This window comes from Pleurodeles waltl, chromosome 10 (assembly GCF_031143425.1).
Source record: "Pleurodeles waltl isolate 20211129_DDA chromosome 10, aPleWal1.hap1.20221129, whole genome shotgun sequence".
Taxonomy (NCBI): Eukaryota; Metazoa; Chordata; class Amphibia; order Caudata; family Salamandridae; genus Pleurodeles; species Pleurodeles waltl.
This window is the reverse complement of record NC_090449.1, coordinates 166,636,246-166,657,497: the sequence shown is the minus strand read 5'-3', so window position 1 is coordinate 166,657,497 and position 21,252 is coordinate 166,636,246. Positions and strand designations below refer to the sequence as shown.

At 45.5% G+C, this 21,252-nt stretch overlaps 1 protein-coding gene across 3 annotated transcripts in view; it reads left to right on the top strand.

Moving 5' to 3' along the window:
- Nucleotides 1–21,252, top strand: part of B9D1 (B9 domain containing 1) — a 409,768-nt gene that overhangs the window by 167,152 nt on the left and 221,364 nt on the right. Inside the window, exon 6 of one of the 3 annotated variants that reach the window (XM_069210125.1) lies at nt 19,160–19,304. The exons of the other annotated variants lie outside the window; for them this stretch is intronic. Coding sequence (XP_069066226.1) covers nt 19,160–19,262 — 103 coding nt within the window. The 3' untranslated portion in view covers nt 19,263–19,304. The remainder of the gene's footprint in view (nt 1–19,159; nt 19,305–21,252) is intronic. 3 annotated transcript variants of the gene reach the window in all.

The following is a 21,252-nucleotide window of genomic DNA, read 5'->3' as shown; positions in this document are numbered from 1 at the left end:
CCTTGGAGTGCCACGGTGTCCCTCAAGGTCTTTTGAATGTCCGTCAGCACCCCTACAATGGTGCCCAGGGCGGAGCCGATGGTCCTGAGCTCCTCCCTGAACCCCAAATATTGTTCCTCCTGCAGACGCAGGGTCTCCTGCAACTTGTCCAGGACCGTGGCCATCGTCTCCTGGGAGTGGTGGTATGCTCCCATGATGGAGGAGAGGGCCTCGTTGAGAGTTGGTTCCCTTGGCCTGTCCTCCCTCTGTCGCACAGCAGCCCTCCCAGTTCCCCTGTGTTCCCGTGCCTCCGTCCCCTGGACCGTGTGCCCACTACCACTGCCCCCAGGTCCCTGTTGTTGTTGGGGTGGTGGGTTCGCCTGGGTGCCCTGTAGTGGAGGACACACCGCTGATTGACCTGTCCTGGGTAGGGAGGTTTGGGCCCGCTGGGTGGGTGCTGTGCTGGTGTTATCAGAGGGTGTAAGCTTGGTGTTGGGCTGTGGCTAGGCAAGGGGAACCGACTGTCCTGAGGCCCACGATGGTCCGGCCTGGTCATCAAGATCCAGTTGGGCAGAGCTGCTGTTGTCACTGTGGGCCTCTTCTGTGGGTGGAGTGGTGTTGTCTGGACCCTCTGGTGTGGTGACGTTCCTTCGGGTTCCTGCGGGGGTATAAGTACATGAGTATTGCATGTGTGTGTTTCATGGAGTGCAATGGTTGGGTGTTTGTGAACCCCAGTGCAGGCATTCCTGTGTGGGGGCTTGTGTGCTGATGGTTGGGGGGTGTTGTGGGTCTGTGCAGTGGGCATGCTTTGGTGATGGGTGTCCATGCTTAGTTATGTCATGCAGGTCTTGGGGTTGGGATGGGTGGTTGGTGTCATGAGTAGATAGGTGAGGATTTGGGGTGATAGGGGAGGGTGTGATGGTGGGGGTGTGTGATATCATGCAGGTAGGGTGGGGGGAATGATGGTTAAATTAGACTTACCAGTGTCCGTTCCTCCAACGACTCCTCCGAGGCCCTCAGGATGCAAGATGGACAAGACTTGCTCCTCCCATGTTGTTAGTTGTGGGGGAGGAGGTGGGGGTCCGCCGCCAGTCCGCTGTACCGCGATGTGGTGCCTGGATACTGTGGAACGCACCTTCCCCCGTAGGTCGTTCCACCTCTTCCTGATGTCCTCCCTATTTCTTGGGTGCTGTCCCACAGCGTTGACCCTGTCCACTATTCTTTGCCATAGCCCATCTTCCTGGCTATGGATGTGTGCTGTACCTGTGAGCCAAATAGCTGTGGCTCTACCCAGATGATTTCCTCCACCATGACCCTGAGCTCCTCCTCGGAGAAGCGGGGGTGTCTTTGGCGTGACATGGGGTGGTGTAGGTGATGTGTGGGGTGGTGTATTTGTTGATGAGTGTGGTGAGTGTAGTGGTATGTGGTGTTTTGTGCTTGGATGTTGCGTGGATGATGGTGTTGTGTGCCTCTGTGTGATGGGGTTGTCTGTTCTGTGCTGTCTCTCTGGCCTTCTCTCTGAATTTTTGGTAGTAGGGGTTTGTGGGTGATGTGGGTGTGTGTTTTATATTGTGTTGGGTGTGTGGGAGTGGTGTGTGTATGTGTATCAGGTGTGTGTATTTCAAATTGTCCAGTGTGGCGGTGTTTTGGAGATGTGTGTGTATTTTGAGCGCAGCAGTGTGTACTGCCAATGGAATACCGCGGTTGAAAGACCGCTGCGTGGATTCGTGGGTCGTAATGGCATGGGCGTGTTTCTGTTGGCGTGGAGGTGGAGGATGTGTTTCCGCCGGTCTCTCGCTGACCTTTGGTGTGGCGGTATTGTGTGGGTGTCTAAATTTCGGTGGATTCCGTGATGTGTGTCATAATAGCTGTGGCGGTCTGCCGCGGCGGTGTATTGGCGGTCTTCTGCACGGCGGTAAGCGCCTTATACCGCCAATGTTGTAATGACCCCCTTAATCTTTGAAAATTTGTATCCTTGTTTGTGTATGCTTGATTTTTTTTGTCGTTTTGATCTTGTTTTATTCAGATAAATATTGGCTATTTTTCTAAATTGGTGTGGAGTACTTTTCTAGTGTTGTCACTTTATAATTATGTATGTGTACAAATACTTTACACATTGTTTCTGAGATAGAGCTGACTGCCTGTGCTAAGCTACCAAGGGGGTAAGCAGGGTTTATCTTAGCTGTGTGTCTCTCTTACCCTGACTAGAGTGAGGGTACCTTCTTCGACAGGGTACAACCAACTGGCAACTAGAGACCCCATTTCTATCAACTGGCGACATCACCGCTGTGTGGTACTCCAACAAGCAGGGCGGGGTGTGGTTGTGGACCCTTTGTCAAGAGGCCTTGCTTCTCTGGACAATGCTGGAACAACAGGGCATAACCTTGGTGTTTAACACCTGGCCCGCTCTCTGAATGCCAGGACGGACAAACTCAGCCGTTGAAGCTTAGTGGATCACGACTGGCATCTCCATTCAGAGGTGGTGAAAGAACTCTTTCGGCAGTGGGGAGAGCCTTGGTTATATCGGTTCGCTGCCAAAGAAAACGCGCAATGTCAGCAATTTTGCGGAGTTTTCAATCTGGCGATCGCTCAGAGATGCTTTTTGTCTTGAGTGGAGCTCAGACCTCATGTAAGTGTTTCCCCCATATCACGTCTTCCAAGAGTTCTCAAGAAGACAAGGACCATCCGGGTCCAAGTTACTCTTGTGGCTCCGGACTGGGCATAGAGAATCTGGTATCTGAGCTTCTGAGCATGAGCATCGATCCTCTGATCAGGCTTCCCACTTGGAAGGACCTTCTGTCACAGCAGCAGGGAGGGGTCCTCCACCAGAACCTGTCAACTCTCCGCCTTCTTAAGTGGAGATTGAGCAGCAACATTTGACAGCCTTTGACCTCCCACTTGTTCTGGCAGCCAGGTGTCCCACTACCAAGACAATGTGGCAACCATTTGTAGTATATTGTACAGAAAAGTCTATCAACCCTCTTTCTTCCTCACACTCTAATATTCTTCTTTTCATTCTTACCCTTGCCCAGCAGGACTCTGCTCTAGGTACATTTAAGGGCTATCTCTCTGCTCAGACCACCCTCCTGTGGCTGCCTGACCAACCCTTCTTATTTAGGTTCCCTATTGTATGTAGGTTTCTCAAAGGGCTTGTACATATGTTGCCATCTATCGTGTCCTAGTGGTACCTTAGTTTGGTTCTTACATACTTCATGAGTGCTCCTTTCGAGCCCCTGCACAATTGTCCCCTCCGGCTGCTTGCCAACAAGACAGCCTTTTTAGTGGCAATAACATCTGCCCAGAGGGTGAGTGAGCTGCAGGCTTTGACATCCAAGCCTTCCTATTTGATGGTGTTTCCAGACAAAACAGTGCTTCACACTAGAGCCTCTTTCCTTTCTAAGGTGTTGACCACATTTCATTTAGGGCAGTCTGTTACTCTACTCACCTTTTAGGCTCCAACACATCCCCCTAAAGTAGAGAAGCGACTTCACCGCCTGGACCCAAAAAGAGCATTGTTGTACTACCTAGACCACTCAAAAAAAGTCCCAGGTGTCTGACGAACTGTTCGTGGGGTATGTTGTAGCAGAGAAAAGTCAGGCAGTACAGAAGTGAACCATTTTGCGCTGGGTCATTCTCTGTATTAAGATCTGCTATGCTCTGTCTAAAAAGCAGCCTCCTGAGAGGTTGAGGGCCCATTCCATCAGAGGAAAAGATGCTACCACTGCACTAGCACATTGAGTCCCAGTCCTGGACATCTGTCAGGCAGCAACGTGGGCATCCCTGCACGTTTGCCAAAGACTACTGCCTGGACGGTCATGTCCCAGGGTTGGACTTTTTGCCTGTTCGGTCCCTCAGGTCTTTTTAGTCTAGCAAATTTGTCCACAGCCACCACTGGGATGGTATTACTTAGGTATCTATTCAAAGGTAAGGAATCTGCATCTAGAAGTCTCTATCAGATGAACAATTTACTTACCTTCGGTGATGTATTACCTGGTAGTAACTATATCTAGCTGCAGATTCCTTACAGACCAACCCATGCGCCCCAACTCTGCGGACAGATTTTTAGGGTTAGGGATGATCTCTTTCAGGGCTCTAGTTTGGACACACAAATGTCAGTGCACTTCATGGCTCTGTGCTTCTGGCGTGGAAAGTCATGAAAAGTAAGTGACTTGCACGCACCTGAGTGGAGCCTACATAGGTGACTATGATGTCACTTACGACGTCGACAATGCCGCATGGAACTGAACAGAGCTACCCGATGGTGAGCAAGGTTACTGCTTATGCAAAAATCTTCCAGATCCAGTTCGACATTAGGGAAATTCAAAGATAGGGGCTCTGCAGCTGGATATAGTCTCTATCAAATAATGCGTTACTGAAGGTAAGTAACTTGTTTAGTAGTACTATTGAGTGCTCCCTTTGGTTGATATCGTTAAGACTTCAAGCATGTCTGACCAATCCAACTTTGATGTCTCAATGCAGACAATCATTAGATCTTCAGCCACACAGACATACTCTGTCTTCAAAGTTTTCACTTTCTGCAGGTGCTAAAAAACCTCCTGGATGAATCCATGAAAGGCTACCTTATGCACTTCTGTCTGCTCTTTGTTTTCAGCTCTTCCACAAACATAAGCTAGGCCTTGTGCTCCCAAACACACCCATGCTAAGGAGTGTGTGATACAAAACATGATAGTCATTAAATGGGAAGTCTGTTGTCCTCCCCTTGATCCTCAACCGTTTAAACAGATTGTCACCTTTCAACTACACCCATCTGTCAAAAGCCATCCACAGACCTTAAACCTCACCCCCTCCCCCAGTTGGGCAAAGTCTACCATATTCAAAACTAGACAGTTCTACCAATGCAGTTAGTCACACCTCCAGTACCTCCACTGCCACACACGTTATGGACATCCTTCCAAACAGGCATGATGCACAACTCAGCGTAAGCCTCCTTACCAGGGCTTCCCAAAACTTCCTCATCAATGAATTATACTTCTGACCTCTCACTACGTAAATATTTGCAGTTCTCCCGTGTTCCCTCCCTTAAGCCCATTTGAGCAATGTCATACCACATTTCAGTAGTAGGGCCTGAACCTTGGGGCTTAAGGTCATTTTCCTATCATGGCCCAGACCCTACCCTACCGTGACTCTGCACATTGTGCCAAGTACACCCGTTTTTGCACTGGACTCTCACAGTAGCAAGGATAAGCAGTCATTGGCTTCTCAGAAAGGTAGAGTGGGGGTGCTTGGTCTCAGTATTCAACGAACAAACCCAATAAAGTGAATGCCAAGCCCATTGCTTATCTTCCAAGGAAGAAACTACATTAATCACAGTTACACTCAGTACTATACACTTCAATGTTCAACACAGTTTAGTCACTCCGGATGCTAATTCGGGTAGTTCTGGGTCCACCTTGCTCCCTTTCTATTCCACTGTCCTTAGGTTGTCTCCCCCTGGCACGTGTATCCACTTCTCTTACTAAAGTAAGGAGGAGTAGTGTGAGTATAGCATTGATTGATGGGAAGGGCAGTTTAGACCCCCGCCCCCAATGCATATATGCATTCAGTCCCAAGTCTCTGACCGTTCATGGGATGAATCAGACTTCTCAGGGCTGCTTTCAGGCCACCTTGTGCTTGGAAAGCAAGCCAGGACACTTGCGAGAGCAGCTGCTCACTGTCAGGCTTTTGTGGAGGTCCTTCAGTCAGGCCTCAGGACTGCTTTCAGTGACACGTCTGCTCAACTTCGCTGCACTCACCTGAAGATGGGCAGTCCTTAGATGTCTAAATCCACCCTCAACATTGGTAAGTGTAGTCCCGTCAGGTGCTGGCCGTCGTCAGTTGTAGCCCATGTCGAGGCTGGCAGAACCACTGGTGTAGTCACCGAGAGGGCCTTCGACACTTAGGTAGTTGCAGCCCTACACAGGACAGTTAAGTATATGACAGATGCAGCCCCTCACTGGCTGATCAGGAATTCACAAGATGCAACCCTGCATGGGTGATCACAGATTCGGCAGGTGCAGCATACACGGGTCAATTTGGAATTCAGCAGATGCAGCAACCTCTTGCAGGCCCATTAGCAACTCTCAATCACAGAACTGACTTGTCCTCACCAATCATGTTATTGCCGTGTGGGCTGTCCCCTCCTAAAACTATTGGAATCGGCTGGGAGGTCCTCTGACCCCTAGGTCCTCCCGGAGCCAACAGCATTTGCTACTTCTAGCCACACCAGCCACTGGGTATATGCTAAACCTTGCTCCTTCCTGGACAGTCCTTCCTCCTGCATGGTAGGCATGCTCCTTCCCTCTGTCAGCAGTCAAGCTTCTAGGCCTCTAGGACAGATCTACTACATAGAGTGATCCAGCTTCAAGTGATGACCCTCTACCTTTTGAACACTGGCAGTCAGGCAGACACCATTCCTAGTTGTATTGCAGCCTTTAGAGTACTATGTTGAGCACTTCTTTACTTGGCCATAGAGGACTTGGAACTGAAACCAAGTGGGGCAGTTGGGATCCCACTTTTATACACAACTTTCAGACAAACACTGTAGATCCACTGACTCATCCTGTATAACCAGTTTGAGGCAGTTGGTCTTTCAAGTGTTCTTCATGGTGTTCTTCAGACACAGCCTTTGTGTAGAGTGATTCTTCTCACAGAAGGGCCCTCTCCATGATGGAGTACCTACAAAACACTACACCGTGCAGTCAATAGCTCAACTGAAGGAGTCATTGAAGAAAGTCAAAAGGGCAGGCCTTGCCTTACAGCTTCCTCTCCTTTCACACCAGAGTCTGCAGTCCCTCCCCTTGTCCCTTACCATCCACTGAATGACAGTGCTCCGGAAGACTAATTTAAGAATATCTAAAGGAGCCCTCCACTCCTCTGCCTTCGGTGTCTAGGTCTCCTCTCTCCAGCTACAAAAATGTGAGCAGCACACTTCCACTGTCTGGGAGAACAGTAATTGTTATCATCTTGTGCCCAGCCAAGGGCATCTAAAACAGATCCTACTGGCTTCTACCACTGGCTTACTCACAACCATTCTGTGGATGTACCACACAAGCAACCCACAGCAGCACGCTAAACACACACTTGGGATGCTAGTTCTAGGGACTGGAGAAGTGCATACAAGTGGGCCAGCAGGCCTCCAATACATGTTTGATATAAAAAGATCTGATCATACTGCTGATCCTTAAAATATGGGGTGGTGGTACCAACGCTTTATATACCAACGTAATACCCTATGGCGAACAGTAGTCCTAGTCCTTGTTCTCTAATGTGCGCACGCTCGCTGCACACCTCTTAGTCACAGGACAAGTGCTGAACATCTTATAGTCAGGGATATGCCTAGGCCTCAGTGTACAAGATAAGCATGCCACTACTGCCTATATTCAAGAGTCGTGATAGGAGTTGCATGCATTCGGGCTCTCAGGGAAGGAGAACATGCCCGTTAACCATGCGGGGTCATTGATGTTCCAAAAATCAAGAACTGCCATGGAAAAGAAAGAGATAGAAGACTGGGCATTTCAAAAACTGGATATCGCCAACACTGAACACATTGCTCCCACCCCAACATACATTCCTCCCTTAAACCATTACCTCATGGTCACTCCTGTTCCACGTTAGCAGTCAGCCACTTCAAGGGGTTGCACCTTGTAGCATCCTCACCATCATGCACCACTCATTTATTGCTTGACATCAGTTTATTAAATGTAAATTAGCACTTGTATAGCGCACTACTTACCTGTTAGGGTCTCAAGGCGCTGTACTCATACCGCTATGGAACCCCTCCTGGCTTTTCCCTGTGAGGCGCCCACTCCTGAGCACCCCTAGGGTGAGGCATCCAAGCGCTGTTGGGGCCATTGTGGAGATTAAACAAGCTATTGCCCAGAGTTGCAGAGTGGGACCCATGAATTAGATTAGGCACTGAGGCGAGAATTATCTGGTCAAGGGGAATTGAGCCCAAGACCTGCCGAAGCGGGACTTGAACCCTGGTCTTGAGCCAGATCTCTGCTTCAGGGTCTGCCGCTCTAACCATTGAGCCACAAATCATTCCTTTGTATTTCAGTGCTAGTATTCTCATTCTCAGTAGTCCTTGTAATACCTTTAGACTTAATATGTACAGGTTTTGAACAAGTAAAACGGTGGCTGGGTTTTCACAGCGCTTCACAAAACCCTGGGGCGGGACTGATGGGGCTCGGTAACCACGTCTCCAATAAACAAGTGCACCAGGGACCCGAATTGATGTTTCGGTACACGCACTTGGATTGCAGTGACTTTACCTAATGATAAATTTGGCAGAGCTAGACTGATGCAGGGAGAATGACGTCAGTAGCAGTAATCTCCAGAGACCCTTCTGATCAGTTTCCGGTTTTTGATAGCACTCCCACGCAGCTTCGTGTGACCTTCAGCAAACCAATTTGTTTGTCATCCCTCCTGTCGATCTTGGTTGTCCTTTCCTTTAGCCTCTTGGGCCTCTGCTTGTGCAGATCCCTGTTGCAAACAATTCCGAAGTAGCGTTTATACTGGAAGCGTTTAACCTGGTGTCTTCCTTTGTGCTCAGAAATGTCGAATCCACACTGATGCAGACATATTTTGCATGGGAATGAAATATCATTTACTCTGTTCAGAGCTGGTTTACAAATTTTTGCCATTGTGCACTTTCGCAGTTCCGTTCGGATGGATTTAGTACAAGCTGAAATTTAAAAAGGCCTCAGCACTTGATCTTAGTCGCATCGAGGGATATTTTAGACCCTTCTTGAGGGCGCTTTAGTAGCTATGTTCACCATTTTCGTGTATTAAAACATCTGAAATTATATGTGTGTGTGTATATATATATATATATATGTGTGTGTGTGTGTGTGTGTGTGTGTGTGTGTATATATATATATATATGTGTGTGTATATTTATATGTGTGTGTGTGTGTGTATATATATATATATATATATATATATATGTGTGTGTATATATATATATTTTTTTTTTCAAAACAAGGAAATGACGTCGCACTCCCAAGAGAATAATGTCACCAATTTTAATAATAAACATTTTAGCATTTTGCCAAACATTGCCACTTACGCGTTTCAGCTGTCATAGCCTTGTTCACAGTGAATGAGGGTTTTGTTTAAAAATATAAACGTTTTTACCCTGCTCTTCAATCAGGTGCATTTTGGGATTTATAGTCCGATTTTGTAACCTTCATAACACTCATTTGTTTGGCCAATGTAATCTTCATAATCTTTTATAGTCATTAGCTGCCATAACTCTTGGGCCCAAGATACTGAGACAATGCTCATTAACCGGGCGCATCGATTCCAGGAAGTTTATGTCCCAGGGCAAGTACTCACCATCTTCCTGAGTGAGTCTGCCCTTAGCCCTTAATTGCTGAGTCCTGCATAAAGCGTAAAATGGAGTTAAAAAAAAAAAATATATATATTTTCTTTTATTTTACTTGCCTATATCTTTGGCAGCGCTTGACGAATCTTCACAAAACTTTCCTAAAAAAAAAGGGACCACTCTCAGAGCTAAAAAAGCATTTTTTTTTTGTTTATTTTACGAGCGGAGACACGTTGGATCCATGAATCCGCTCGTAAAATCACCAAACAAATGAAGCGCAGGCTCCTGCACTTCGTTAGTCTAATGCCTCCGGGTGGGCCAAGTCCGGGGGCTTTTTTTTACAAAATAAAGCGGGGGGAGGGGTCTCCTGCCCCCCTTACCCTGCCCAGGGGACCACTACCTCGCCGGGGCTCTTTTTTTTTTATGCGGTTGGGGGCTTGTTGCCCCCCTGCTGCCCTGGGGACCGCCACCTCCCCAGGGCATTATTGTAATATGTGGGAGGAGGCCCCTAGCCCCCTCCCACTTCCCCAGGGACCACCACCTCCCTGGGGCGATCCAGTAATTAAAGATGGGGGCCCTGTGCCCCCCCTGCTGCCCCGGGGACTACTATCTCTACAGGGCGAGTTTGTAATTAAAGCAGGGGGGCCCTGTGGCTCCCTAGGGCCCTCCCGCTGCCCTGGGGACCCCCACCCGGGGCAAGGCTGTAGTTGGAACCGAAGGGCCATGTGGGCCCTCCGGTCCCCGGGGACCACCACCCCCGTGGCAAGTTTGAAACAATAAAGGGGGTCACTATGGGACCCAGCACCCAGGGGTTCACCACCCCCCAGGGGGCTAAGATCTAGTTGGAAGGGGGACCACCATGAGGAACCTCTGATGGCCCTTGGGACCGCCCCCCCCCAGGGGCCAGCTCCTGCTATGCCCCGCAGTGCCTAACCCCGGGATATATTTGTTTGCTAAGCCAGGCCACAGCAAACACTTCGGGTTTAGACAGTGGGACATTTAAAGCAGGTACTGTTGTCAAAATCTCAAGCCCTTGAGGTCTCCCTCACGGTCCCACATAGACGATAAAGGGCTTTATTCAGAAAATTCAATTTTTTTTTTATTATTTGTTTTTTAAAGTAGGGAACCTTTAAGGGCTCTCCCCGTGGGCTCTACTTTTAACATATTTGTTTTCACTACAAAGCCCACAAAAGGCTTAAAAAAAAATAGAAACCCAGCATAATACCTTCACATTGAGCTATGGGTGTTCAAATCCAGCTGGGCTAATTTTTAATTTTTTATTTTTATTTTTATTTTATTTTTAATTACTTTAAAAAAAATATTAAATATATTTTTTGTAAAATTTAACAAAAATATCTAATTCTAAGTATATGAGATATTAAAGCCTAACAAAAATCTGTCACTTTCTCTCTTTCTGTCTCTTTTAATCAATTTCTCCCAGTTACACACCCATAAGACACTTACGCACCCACTCACAGACCCACTCAGATGCTCACGCACCCACTCACAGACCAACTGTCACCCTCATGCAGCCACTCAGAGACCCGCGCACAGGCTGATGCATCCATTAAAACACTGATGTACGCACACTCAAACCCAGGCATACAATCTGACAGTCACTCTTACCCCCAGATACACCCTCTCACACCTATTCTCATACCCAGAGAGGCAGCGACTAACAGCTGCTACACATGTCGAAAGGGGTGTGCACAGTGTGGGTTTGGGTGGTTGGGGAGTATTGGCTGCAGGGTCTGGCTGCAGGCCAGGTTCTGCGGGCAACCTCCTCTGAGCATGGGTGAAGGACGTGCATGGTTGGGTGCTTATAAAGGCCGAAGGCTGCAGTGGTTGGATTAATGTATAGTAATTAAAATTACTATATGTAAAAAAAAAACCACAGGAATCCACTGAGGTTACAGGGACGTTATAGTTAGGAACTGCTCACACATCAATACAACACTTACACTCACTGGATGATGTCATCAGTGATGTCATGAGTGATGTCACTGACCATGTCATGAGTGATGTAATATGTGAGTTCATAAGCAGTGCATTAAGGGAGTGCCGGTTAGCTGAGGTACCTATAACTGATGAATTTCTACAGTTTTGTATGTGTAAACTCAGAACCTAACTATAACGTCCCTGAAACCTTTGTTTTTTTTCTGTGAATATATATATATACTGAAAAAAAAAAAGGTTACGGGGACGTTGTAGTTAGGTTCTGAATTTACTCGCACAAAACCTTAGAAATTCAGCAGTTATAGTTATATATTTCAAGTAACTAGAACTCGTACCCTAAGGTAACTTTAACCTGCGCCCTCGCCATGCACAGTTTTCTGATCAATTATTTTATTGCAAACATTGCAGTGATAGTAACAGAGAAGCCTAAGAAAGTGTCATCAGTGATATCAAATGTGAAGTAATTAGCTGTGCATGGCGAATGCACGTGTTATAGTTACTTGAAATAACTCGATAACTATAGCTGCTGAATTTCTAAGGTTTTGTGCGAGTAAATTCAGAACCTAGCTATAACGTCCCTGCAACGGAATTTCTATGTTTTTTTTAGCATACACAGAGGTGAATATAAGTAGCCCGGTGGACATCCATCCTGCATGCACCCAAACCCAAGCTCCGCACGGACTTCAGCCATGCGCAGCATGAGTTTGGATATCGTGCATGTTGGATTTGTGAATCCCAGATCAGTGGATCCATTCATGGATCCGCGAATCAGACAAAAAAATAACAGTTGGGCAGCTTTTGCCCACGAGGGGTCCCTAAGGGACACCTCTGTGTCCTATATGGTCAGTATACTTGTATCCTGACCCCTTATGTGTTTTCTCTCTCTTTTTTTCCCTACCCCAAGCCATTGCGACAAATGAAATTGTGCCGCAACTTTTCTGTCAGGTTGCGGCCAGCCAATCAGATTAATGTTGTTGAACGTTGATCTGCAGATTGTTCCGCGTCTCTATATATCTACATTTTTTGGCCTTAAATTACTCTAAAACTACTGTAATAATTTACACCAAATCACAAAAAGCGTGATCTGCCAACAGAATCTACCTTCATGCCAAATATGGTTTAGTTCTGTTCAGTGGTTCGGGCTATAGGCGTGTCTAAAGGTCCTATGGAAAATAAATGAGGAGAAACGCATTTTGGGACCACCCCTTTTTCTCGGCCCGCTTGACAGATCACCCTGAAACTTTTAAGCCAGGAGATGAAGTTAGCAAAGTATATTTCGTGAAGATTCATCATCTGCGCAAAAGTAATTATCAAAACAAAAAGTGTTTTTTCTATAGAAACTAGGTACTACCTAGAACTACCTAGTGGCAATCGCCACTAGGTAATATATATATATATATATATAGAATGTTATACATATTCATATATTCAATCAAGAAACCAAAGGGTAAATCTTAGTTATAGTTAGGAAAGTTTATTTTCCATATACAAACCAAGTTGAAACTACAAAAACCTTAAACATTCTAAAGTTACAGTTATAACTTTCATTTACAATTCATCCACTACCTTTACACTCTTTTCAGCTCGCTAATCAGACAACACTAACTTTAACTCGCAACTCCAGTCTATGCTCCTAAACTATGGCATACATTGGTGTGGCTTATAGTGTTATAGCATAAAATATAGTGTCATACATTGGGGTGGCATATAGTGTATAAGTGTATAGTGTAGCGTACAGTGGAGTGACGTGGTGTAGACTAGAGTGGTGTTTTGTGGGGTGTGGTAGAGTGTAATCACACACAGTGGAGTGGCATACAGTGGAATGGGGTACAGTGGAATACCATAGAGTTAAGGGCCAAAGATTGAAGTTGTGCACAGTCCAATAGAGTATTGTGGAATGGCGTACAGTGGAATAGCATAGAGTGGAGTACAGTCAATTGGCGTAGAGTAGAATAGTGTAGAGTGGAATAGCGTGGAGTGGTGTAGACTGCAGTGGTGTACAGTGGAAAAGCATATTGCGGAGTAGTGTAGAGTGGAGTGGTGTTTAATGGACTAGTAAAGAATGGAGTGCCAGAGAGTAGAGTGGAGTGATGTACTCATGGGTTGTGTAGAGTGGAGTAGCGTATATTGCAGTAGGAACAGTGGAATAGCATAGAGTGGAGTGGTGTACAGTAGAGTGGCATAGACTGAAATATCCTATAGTGGAGTAGTGTACAGTGCAGTGGCGTATAGTGAAGTGGTGAAGCCTGGAATGGGGTAGAGCCTAATAGCATACATTGGAGTGGCTTCCAGGGATATAGCGTAGAATGGAGTGGGTTAGAGTGGAGTGGCATACACTAGAGAGGCATAGAGTGGAGTAGCATGCTGTGGAGTGACATACAGTGGAATGGCATACAGTGAAATAGCATATAGTGGACTAGTGTATAGCAGAGTGGCATAGAGTAGAGTGGCATACACTGAAGAGACATAGGGGGTCATTCTGACCCTGGCGGTCATCAACCGCCAGGGTCGACGACCACGGAAGCACTGCCAACAGGCTGGCGGTGCTTCCCAGCCCATTCTGACGCCGCGGTCAGAAAAGGGAATCCGACCCCCTTCCCGCCATCCTGTTCCTGGCGGTAAACAGGATGGCGGGAACGGGTGTCGTGGGGCCCCTGCACTGTCCATGCCACTGGCATGGGCAGTGCAGGGGCCCCCTAACAGGGCCCCATAGAGATTTTCACTGTCTCATTGCAGACAGTGAAAATTGCATCGGGTGCAACTGCACCCGTCGCACCCCTGCAACTCCGCCAGCTCCATTCGGAGCCGGCTTCATTGTTGCAGGGCCTTTCCCGCTGGGCCGGCGGGCGCTCCTTTGGCAGGCGCCCGCCGGCCCAGCGGGAAAGCCAGAATGGCCTCCGCGGTCTTTTGACCGCGGAGCGGCCACATGGCAGTTTCTGCTTGGCGGGCCGCGCCCGCCGCCCGCCTAAGTCGGAAGGAGGGCCATAATGTAATAGCGTAGTGTGGACTGACTTAGAGTGGAGTTGTGTACAGTGTAATGCCGTAGAGCGAAGTGTTGTACAGTGGAGTGGTGTACAGTGTGAATGTGTATAGTGGAGTGTCATACAGTGGAGTGGTGTATAATGGAATGTTGAAGACAGGAGTCGCATACAGTGGCGTGGAGTAGAGTGTAATAGCATACAGCTGAGTGGCGTGCATATGAGTGGCACCCAATCAAATATCGTAGAATGAAGTGGAATAGACTAGAGTGCCATACACTGTAGTGGGGTAGAGTGGAGTAGCGTATAGTGTAGTGGCACACTCTGGAATAGAGTAGAGTTGGATGACGTACAGTAGAATGTCATAAAGTGGAATAACGTATAGTGGAGTGGCGTATAGTGGAGCGATGTGGACTGTAGTGGCGCAGAGTGGGGGTGCATAGAGTGTAGTGGCGTGCTATGGTGCTGTAAACAATGTAATGGCACAAAGTGGAGTGGTGTAGAGTGGAGTCTCATGCAGTGGAGAGGCATACAGTGAAATAGCGTGTAATGGTGGGGCTACAGTGGCGTGACATACGGATGTATTTGAAGTTTAGCAGCCATGTACATTAAGGTGTGCAGGTGCAAAACAGCAAATTGGGCTGGCTTGCGTTACTCTAGATTTACCAATCAACACAGAGCCATGCATGGTGGCATAGGGTTGCTTTGCTTTGTAACTCTGACTTAAGTATTGCGTTGCCCATACAGCACTATGCATGACGCAATGGTAGAGCAATCCAGTAATACAGCTAGCCTTATTTATTTTTTGGGCCATGGTATACCAGGATACCCTGGCAGTATACCGTGGTACATAGCGATCACAAGCCAGTATATAATTGGATAGTGGCTTTTTTCAGAGAATGAAAAGGCAACCATGTTGTTTAACTACACTTTGGCTGTGTTCAGTGTTAGGGCCTTAGATATAGGTGAATAGTAGGCCCCTACCTATTACCACTTTATCAAAGTGGTAATAGGTAAGGAATGGACATGTACTGCGGTAGTTTCACAATATTTGGTGAAATTCTGTGAAAGTACTGCAGTGACAGATCATTAAGGTTAAATGCCTTGTAACTTAAAAATACTTATCCTCCTTAACTGCAGTGCCCAAAAAGTGTCATCTCTGCACCATAATGTATAATCCTGCCAAATTCCATGTAAATCTATTCAGCCGTTTGTGCGCATTGTCAAATGCAATAGTCTATGGAAGATGCATTGGTGGAAAAACGTGTTTTAGGACTCCCTTTTATCTTTGCACCCCCTTAACGATTCACCACAAACATGTACATCATCTGAAAATATAGAATTTTCTATCTATTGTAAGTGTTATGTATTTGTTAATTGGTGTACATAATCATGTGACAATAAATGTGTCTTAGTTGTTCATGTAGTAATTCTGAAAGTTTATATATGCAGTCTAGGTAATTTTTGGGCTTCCTTGCTACCTTTAGTGGTGTTGGCTACAAATCAAGACCAAAGTGAACGAAAGCAGTCATTTTTAAAAGTGTAAACATCAAGATTCTTCTATTTTTCCTAGTGGCCACCTATCATGTCCTCCAGACAGTAGTTTGTGTGGTTCTCTGCTAGGTCAGGTTTTTTTTGGGTGGCACAAGGGTGCATAAGAAAGATGTTTTTTTGATTATCTTGTTGGGCCCATTTATTTTGTGAGCCAGAGAGCATGCAAAAAACACTTATGTGGATCAAGATGAATTCTATTTATTATGTATTTGTTTATAGATTTCATTAGCATGTGTATAATAATGGGTCTTTCAGTAGTTCATGTAGTAAATCTAAAACTTTACATATACATTCTAGATTATTTGTTGGGGCTTCCTTGCTATGTTTATTAGGATTGTGCTACACATGAAGGCCAGAGTGAATGAAAGACAATCATTGTTATTATCAGGTCTTCCAAATAGTAGTTTGAGTGGCTCCTTGCTAGGTCAATTTTCCATTTTGTTGCACAGCGGTGCATAAGAAAGATGTTTTTGTTTATCTTATTAGGCCAGATTTATTTTGTGAGCCATGGAGCATGCAAAGAAAACTAATGTAGATTAAGGTGTATTTTATTTGTTATGTATTTGTTTTCCATTACCATGTGGCCGTAAAGGGGCCTTTCAGTTGTTCTTGTAGTAAATATGAAACTTTTCAGACAGTAGATGAAGTGACTGGCAAACTAGTTATGAAAATATCATGAAGATTCGTCAAGCTACGCCAAAGTTATTAGCAAAACAAAAAACACTTTCTGTGGAAACTGTGTCCTACCTATAAGGACCCAGTGATGTCATCAGTTGTCATTTGAGATCTCATCAGTGATGTCATAAATGGTGCCATAAATGTCCTGTGATGTTAACAATAACTACTGAATTTCTGTTTTTTTTAGTTTAAAACATTAACAGTGTCAGAGAGAAATTCACCCACCTATAATGGTACTTTAACCTTTGGTGTTTTCAGTGAATATATATATATATAGATATATATATATATATCTATATATATATATAAATAGATATATATATTTATTCATTCATTCACTAAAAAAACAAAGATTATAGGGTTATAGTTAGGCTCACATTTTAAACGTACAAAACCTTAGAAATTCGTCAGTTGTAGTTAGTTATCTCAACTAACTATAACACGTGCCCTAATGTAACTATAACTCACTCCCCCGCCATACGCAGTTTTTTCGTCCAAAATTTTACTACAATTAGTACATTGATATTATCAATGATGTAATCAAAGTTGTCATAAGTGCCATAATTTGTTGGTAATTACCAGTGCATGGCGAGGGCACGAGTTATTGTTACCTTGGGCACAAGTGAGTGGGAGAATTGATTGAAAAGGGAGACAGAGAGAATGCAAGTGAGAAGGAGTGAGGTGGAGTACTTTAGGCTTTGATGTCTGATATACTTAGAATGAGATATTTCTATTAAAATAAAAAATGTATATATATTTTTTAAAAATAAAAATATATATATTTAAAAAAAATGGGAATGAGTCCAGATGGACTCGAACCCCCAAAGCGTGCGAAGGTCTGCGATCTTCACACTGAGCTACGGGGGTGTTGGGTCTTTTTTATTTTATATTTTTTTAGCCCTTTACAGGCTTTCTGGCACCCGGAGGGAGCTGCGGTCCCTACATATATATATATATTTATTAATTAAAATGCCCTTACGGGCTACCTGGCACTGCAGGCTTCCCCTGCAGTATCATTGCTTTATCAAGCACAGACCTGCTTTGACAGCAGCTCTGTGCTTGCTGAAGCATTTCATTTCTGTCAGAGATGAAAACCCTACTGTTTGACAGCGCGACTTGCTTTAAAGGTCCAGCTGTCAAACAGCAGAGTGTTTGCTGAGGCTTGGCTGTAGCCAAGCCACAGCAAACAACTATGTCCTGGGGGTGGGCACCCTGGGACATTGCAGGAGCCGGCCCTGGAGGAGTAGGGGTCCCCAGGGCCATCAGTGGCTCCAAGAGGGTGCCCCACACGGTCCTACTCCAATGATGACATAACCCCAGGGGGTGGTAGTCCCCTGGGCTTGGCGGTTCCATAGGGATCCCCTTTCTTTTCTTGAAGATTTGCCCTGAGGGTGTGGGGTTGTCCCCCGGCATGGGAGGGCCATGCAGCTTCCGCTCCAAATAATGTGTAGCCCTGGGGGTGGTGGTCCTCAGGGGCAGGGAGGCCACAGGCCCCCGCATTAAGTTGATAGCCCCAGGGAGGTGGGGGTACCCGGGGTTGTGGGGAAGGCCATCAAGCCTACCCCTCTTACTAAAAAACATTTTTTGCCCTGGGGGGTGGTGGTCCCCGGGATGTGGCGGGGGTCACGGCCCGCTCTTATTTGGACCTTCACTCTGGGGAGGGAGAGGTGGCGGTCCCAGGATCCCCTCCTCTATGATACCCCTGAGACCTGGCCCATCCGGGGGCAAATAAAAGAAATATGGGCGACTGCATTTTTTTTATTTAAAAAAGCTATTTATGCCTTTCAGGGTCCCTCAGAACCCCAGCACCAGGGCTAAGGGGTCAGGGTGACTCTATTCTGGCTCCTTTTCTTTTCTTTTTTTTTTGTCCTTGTTTCCTGGGACCCGGCTGAAGCAGAGTCCCAAGATGGCTGCCAAAACTAACTTGCTGAAGTGTTCTGAGACCATTGAATATCAGCACGGGGGACAGTTGGATCTGTGGAGGATCTGAGTCCCTAGTTATATTTTTTGGCCTTCAATTTCCCCAAAACTAGTGGTTGGATTTGCACTAATTCACAAAAAGTGTGATCTGCAGAATAGAATCTAGCTTTGTGACAAATTTGGTGTAATTCCGTTCAATGGTTCGGGTTGTAGGCATGTCTGTGGAAAAATAAATGGGGAAAACCCCCCTTTTTATCAAGCCTCGCTTGACATATCACCCTGAAACTTTCGAGACAGAAGCTGAACTTAGCAATGTGTACAGTTTTAAAATTTTGTGAAAATTCGTCAAGCGGCGCCAAAGTTATAGTCAAAACAAAAATTTCTGTAGAAACTAGGTCCTACATATAACTACCTAGTGGCAACCGCCACTAGGTAATATATATTGATAAAGTAGAGGGCTTTATCTCTCCATTTTTTTTTTGTTGTTAAAATGGGGTTCCCATTTTGCTACCGCCCACCACTACCTAAATAATTTGGCGATGGGTCAGCCTACATCAGCCGTTGGCACTCCTGTACTGTAAATTATGGTGTATGCCTAAACAGGTACAAATCTTCAAAAAAAAAGTACACTTGGCTGCCAGGTCTTTTTCGCGTGTCACTTCTTCTACCTTTTCACTTTTAAACATTTCATTTCTGTTGCATATGCATGCAAAAAGTGATAGAGAAATTGCATGCCAGCCAAGGCCAGACCTATTGACATTGCTTGTAGTTTTATAGTTTTAGGACTTGGAGTTACTGGCAGGAGGAGAACACCAACTCCTATCCACCCCCCACCGAGCTCCCCGAGAGAATCGAATGCTGACAGGGCCTGAGCTCCCAGCAGTTAGGAGACAGAAGGACAGTGCCTCCTGGAGGTATTTAAATTTCTTTAACCGCAGTAATGGATGCATGGGCTGCCGCAGATGGGGATTGGAATTTTGAGACATGATGGTAGTGGACAAACCCAAGATGAGAGTCGCACTTGTTTGAAATTACCTGACAGAAAGGTAATAAGCGCTTCAATAAAATATACCGTCTGCAGACTGTACAATAAAATGAAAATGGCAAGCAAAACCCTTTTCAGATAGGCCACTTTGCTCTTAGAAACTACCTGCCCCTCCGAGTCACATGTTCACAGTATCTTTCTCTGTCACCCTGTATATCCTTCGGCTTCCTTTTCGATAGGTTCATATCCTGTAAATACAACCTACAAGCATATGTATAGGAAAAAAGTGTATTAACATTCTTGTAAACAAAAGCAAAGAATAATCGGGAAACATATATATATTTATATATGTGTGTGTGTGTTTATATGTATATATATATATATATATATATATATACATGTCAGTTGTGTAAAATATCTGTATGTCTGATATTTAAGAGATAGAGCTTCATTAGATTAGTTTCCTTGAAGCCCCTGGTGTTGTTTAGGTCAATTCTATTGAAATAAAATTACTAGAATTCTCTAGTTGGTATGTAAAAACATTGTTCTAACCTTTGTATAATGACAGTTTAATGTCAAGGTGAAAATTCCACTAGCTGCAAAAGGCACGTTGTGTTAACAATGAACCATAGGACGACTTACACAAATTGCTTATGATGACCCCATGTATTGATATATAAAGCCTGCTGAAGCAGATTGACCTACAAACTGAAATATTCAGTTGAGCTTTTAATTCAGTTCAGTTATATGAAATCTGTATATTGGAGCTTTCGCTCTCACAGGCTTCTATCTTTTTGCATACTTGTGGACGTGGGGTAGGCCTGCATGGTGCCCAGTACACTCAAATTACCATGGCTGCAGCCAGGGGGCATCTCATACAAATATGGTGCAAGTTATGGTTTGTGTTGTAAACATTACTAACCATAGCTAGTGAAATTTGATGATTCTGCAGGTTTGAGTCAGAACCAAAAGTTTTTAGCTGTGTTTTTAATATAAAGTCCAGCTGCAGCCAGGTCTGGCGCCAACTTGATCCTGGTGGCTGCATCTGCTGCGCACAATCTTTTTTTATACAAACATTTTTTCTGATGGTTACTTCTGACTGCAAATTCCTCACCTTGATATATACCCCAGTACACCAGACTGAATCTGGAGGTTTTTCTCAGCATGCCTCCCAGGCACTTGTGGGTGGCATCATGCGGCTCTGTGTTGGCTTTGCCCCTCCCCAGAAGTGACAACCGAGCCACATATAATTGCCACCTCTATCCACTGACATCAGTTGATTTCATCCTGCGCTTTCAGACGCAGATCTGGAGCTCGTTCCCTCAACTTTATCTCATCTTCTTGACCAGTTGTTTTGTCTAAATTTTCTCGCAAGTGTGGAAGGTAATAAGTCCCCTTCAAAGCTTAGAGTTTAAAACTTGTACGGACTGTCTTAAACACGTCTGTGACAAATCCCTTCTTGTATGTCTCTGGTGCCTAGGGTCTTCGCCTGACTCCTGGTCTCATGAAGGCTGCGCCTAGATAAATCCCAAGGTGATCTAGGACTGCAGAGCCAAGCTCTACATCAGCGAACACTGTTGTAAAGGAACGTAAGGGCTGTTCTTATTGAGGTCGAGGATGCAGACCAGTTTCCGTTCTCCAGGCTGGTTCCGAAAAGGCCCTCTTCACAATCCAAGTCATCATGTAAGTCCAAACCAAAAAAGAAGCATAAGATGTCAAAGCTTCACACTCTGCTGCCTCTTTCATCAGGAGAAGTTGTGTGGATGTCGAGGTGCTTTCCAGGCGTGGTTCCAAGGAGTTGATTCCACGGGTTATCCCAAAGCAGCCCGCATTCACGGCCCATTGGTGATGCCACAGGTTGAGACCTTCAAAGAAGA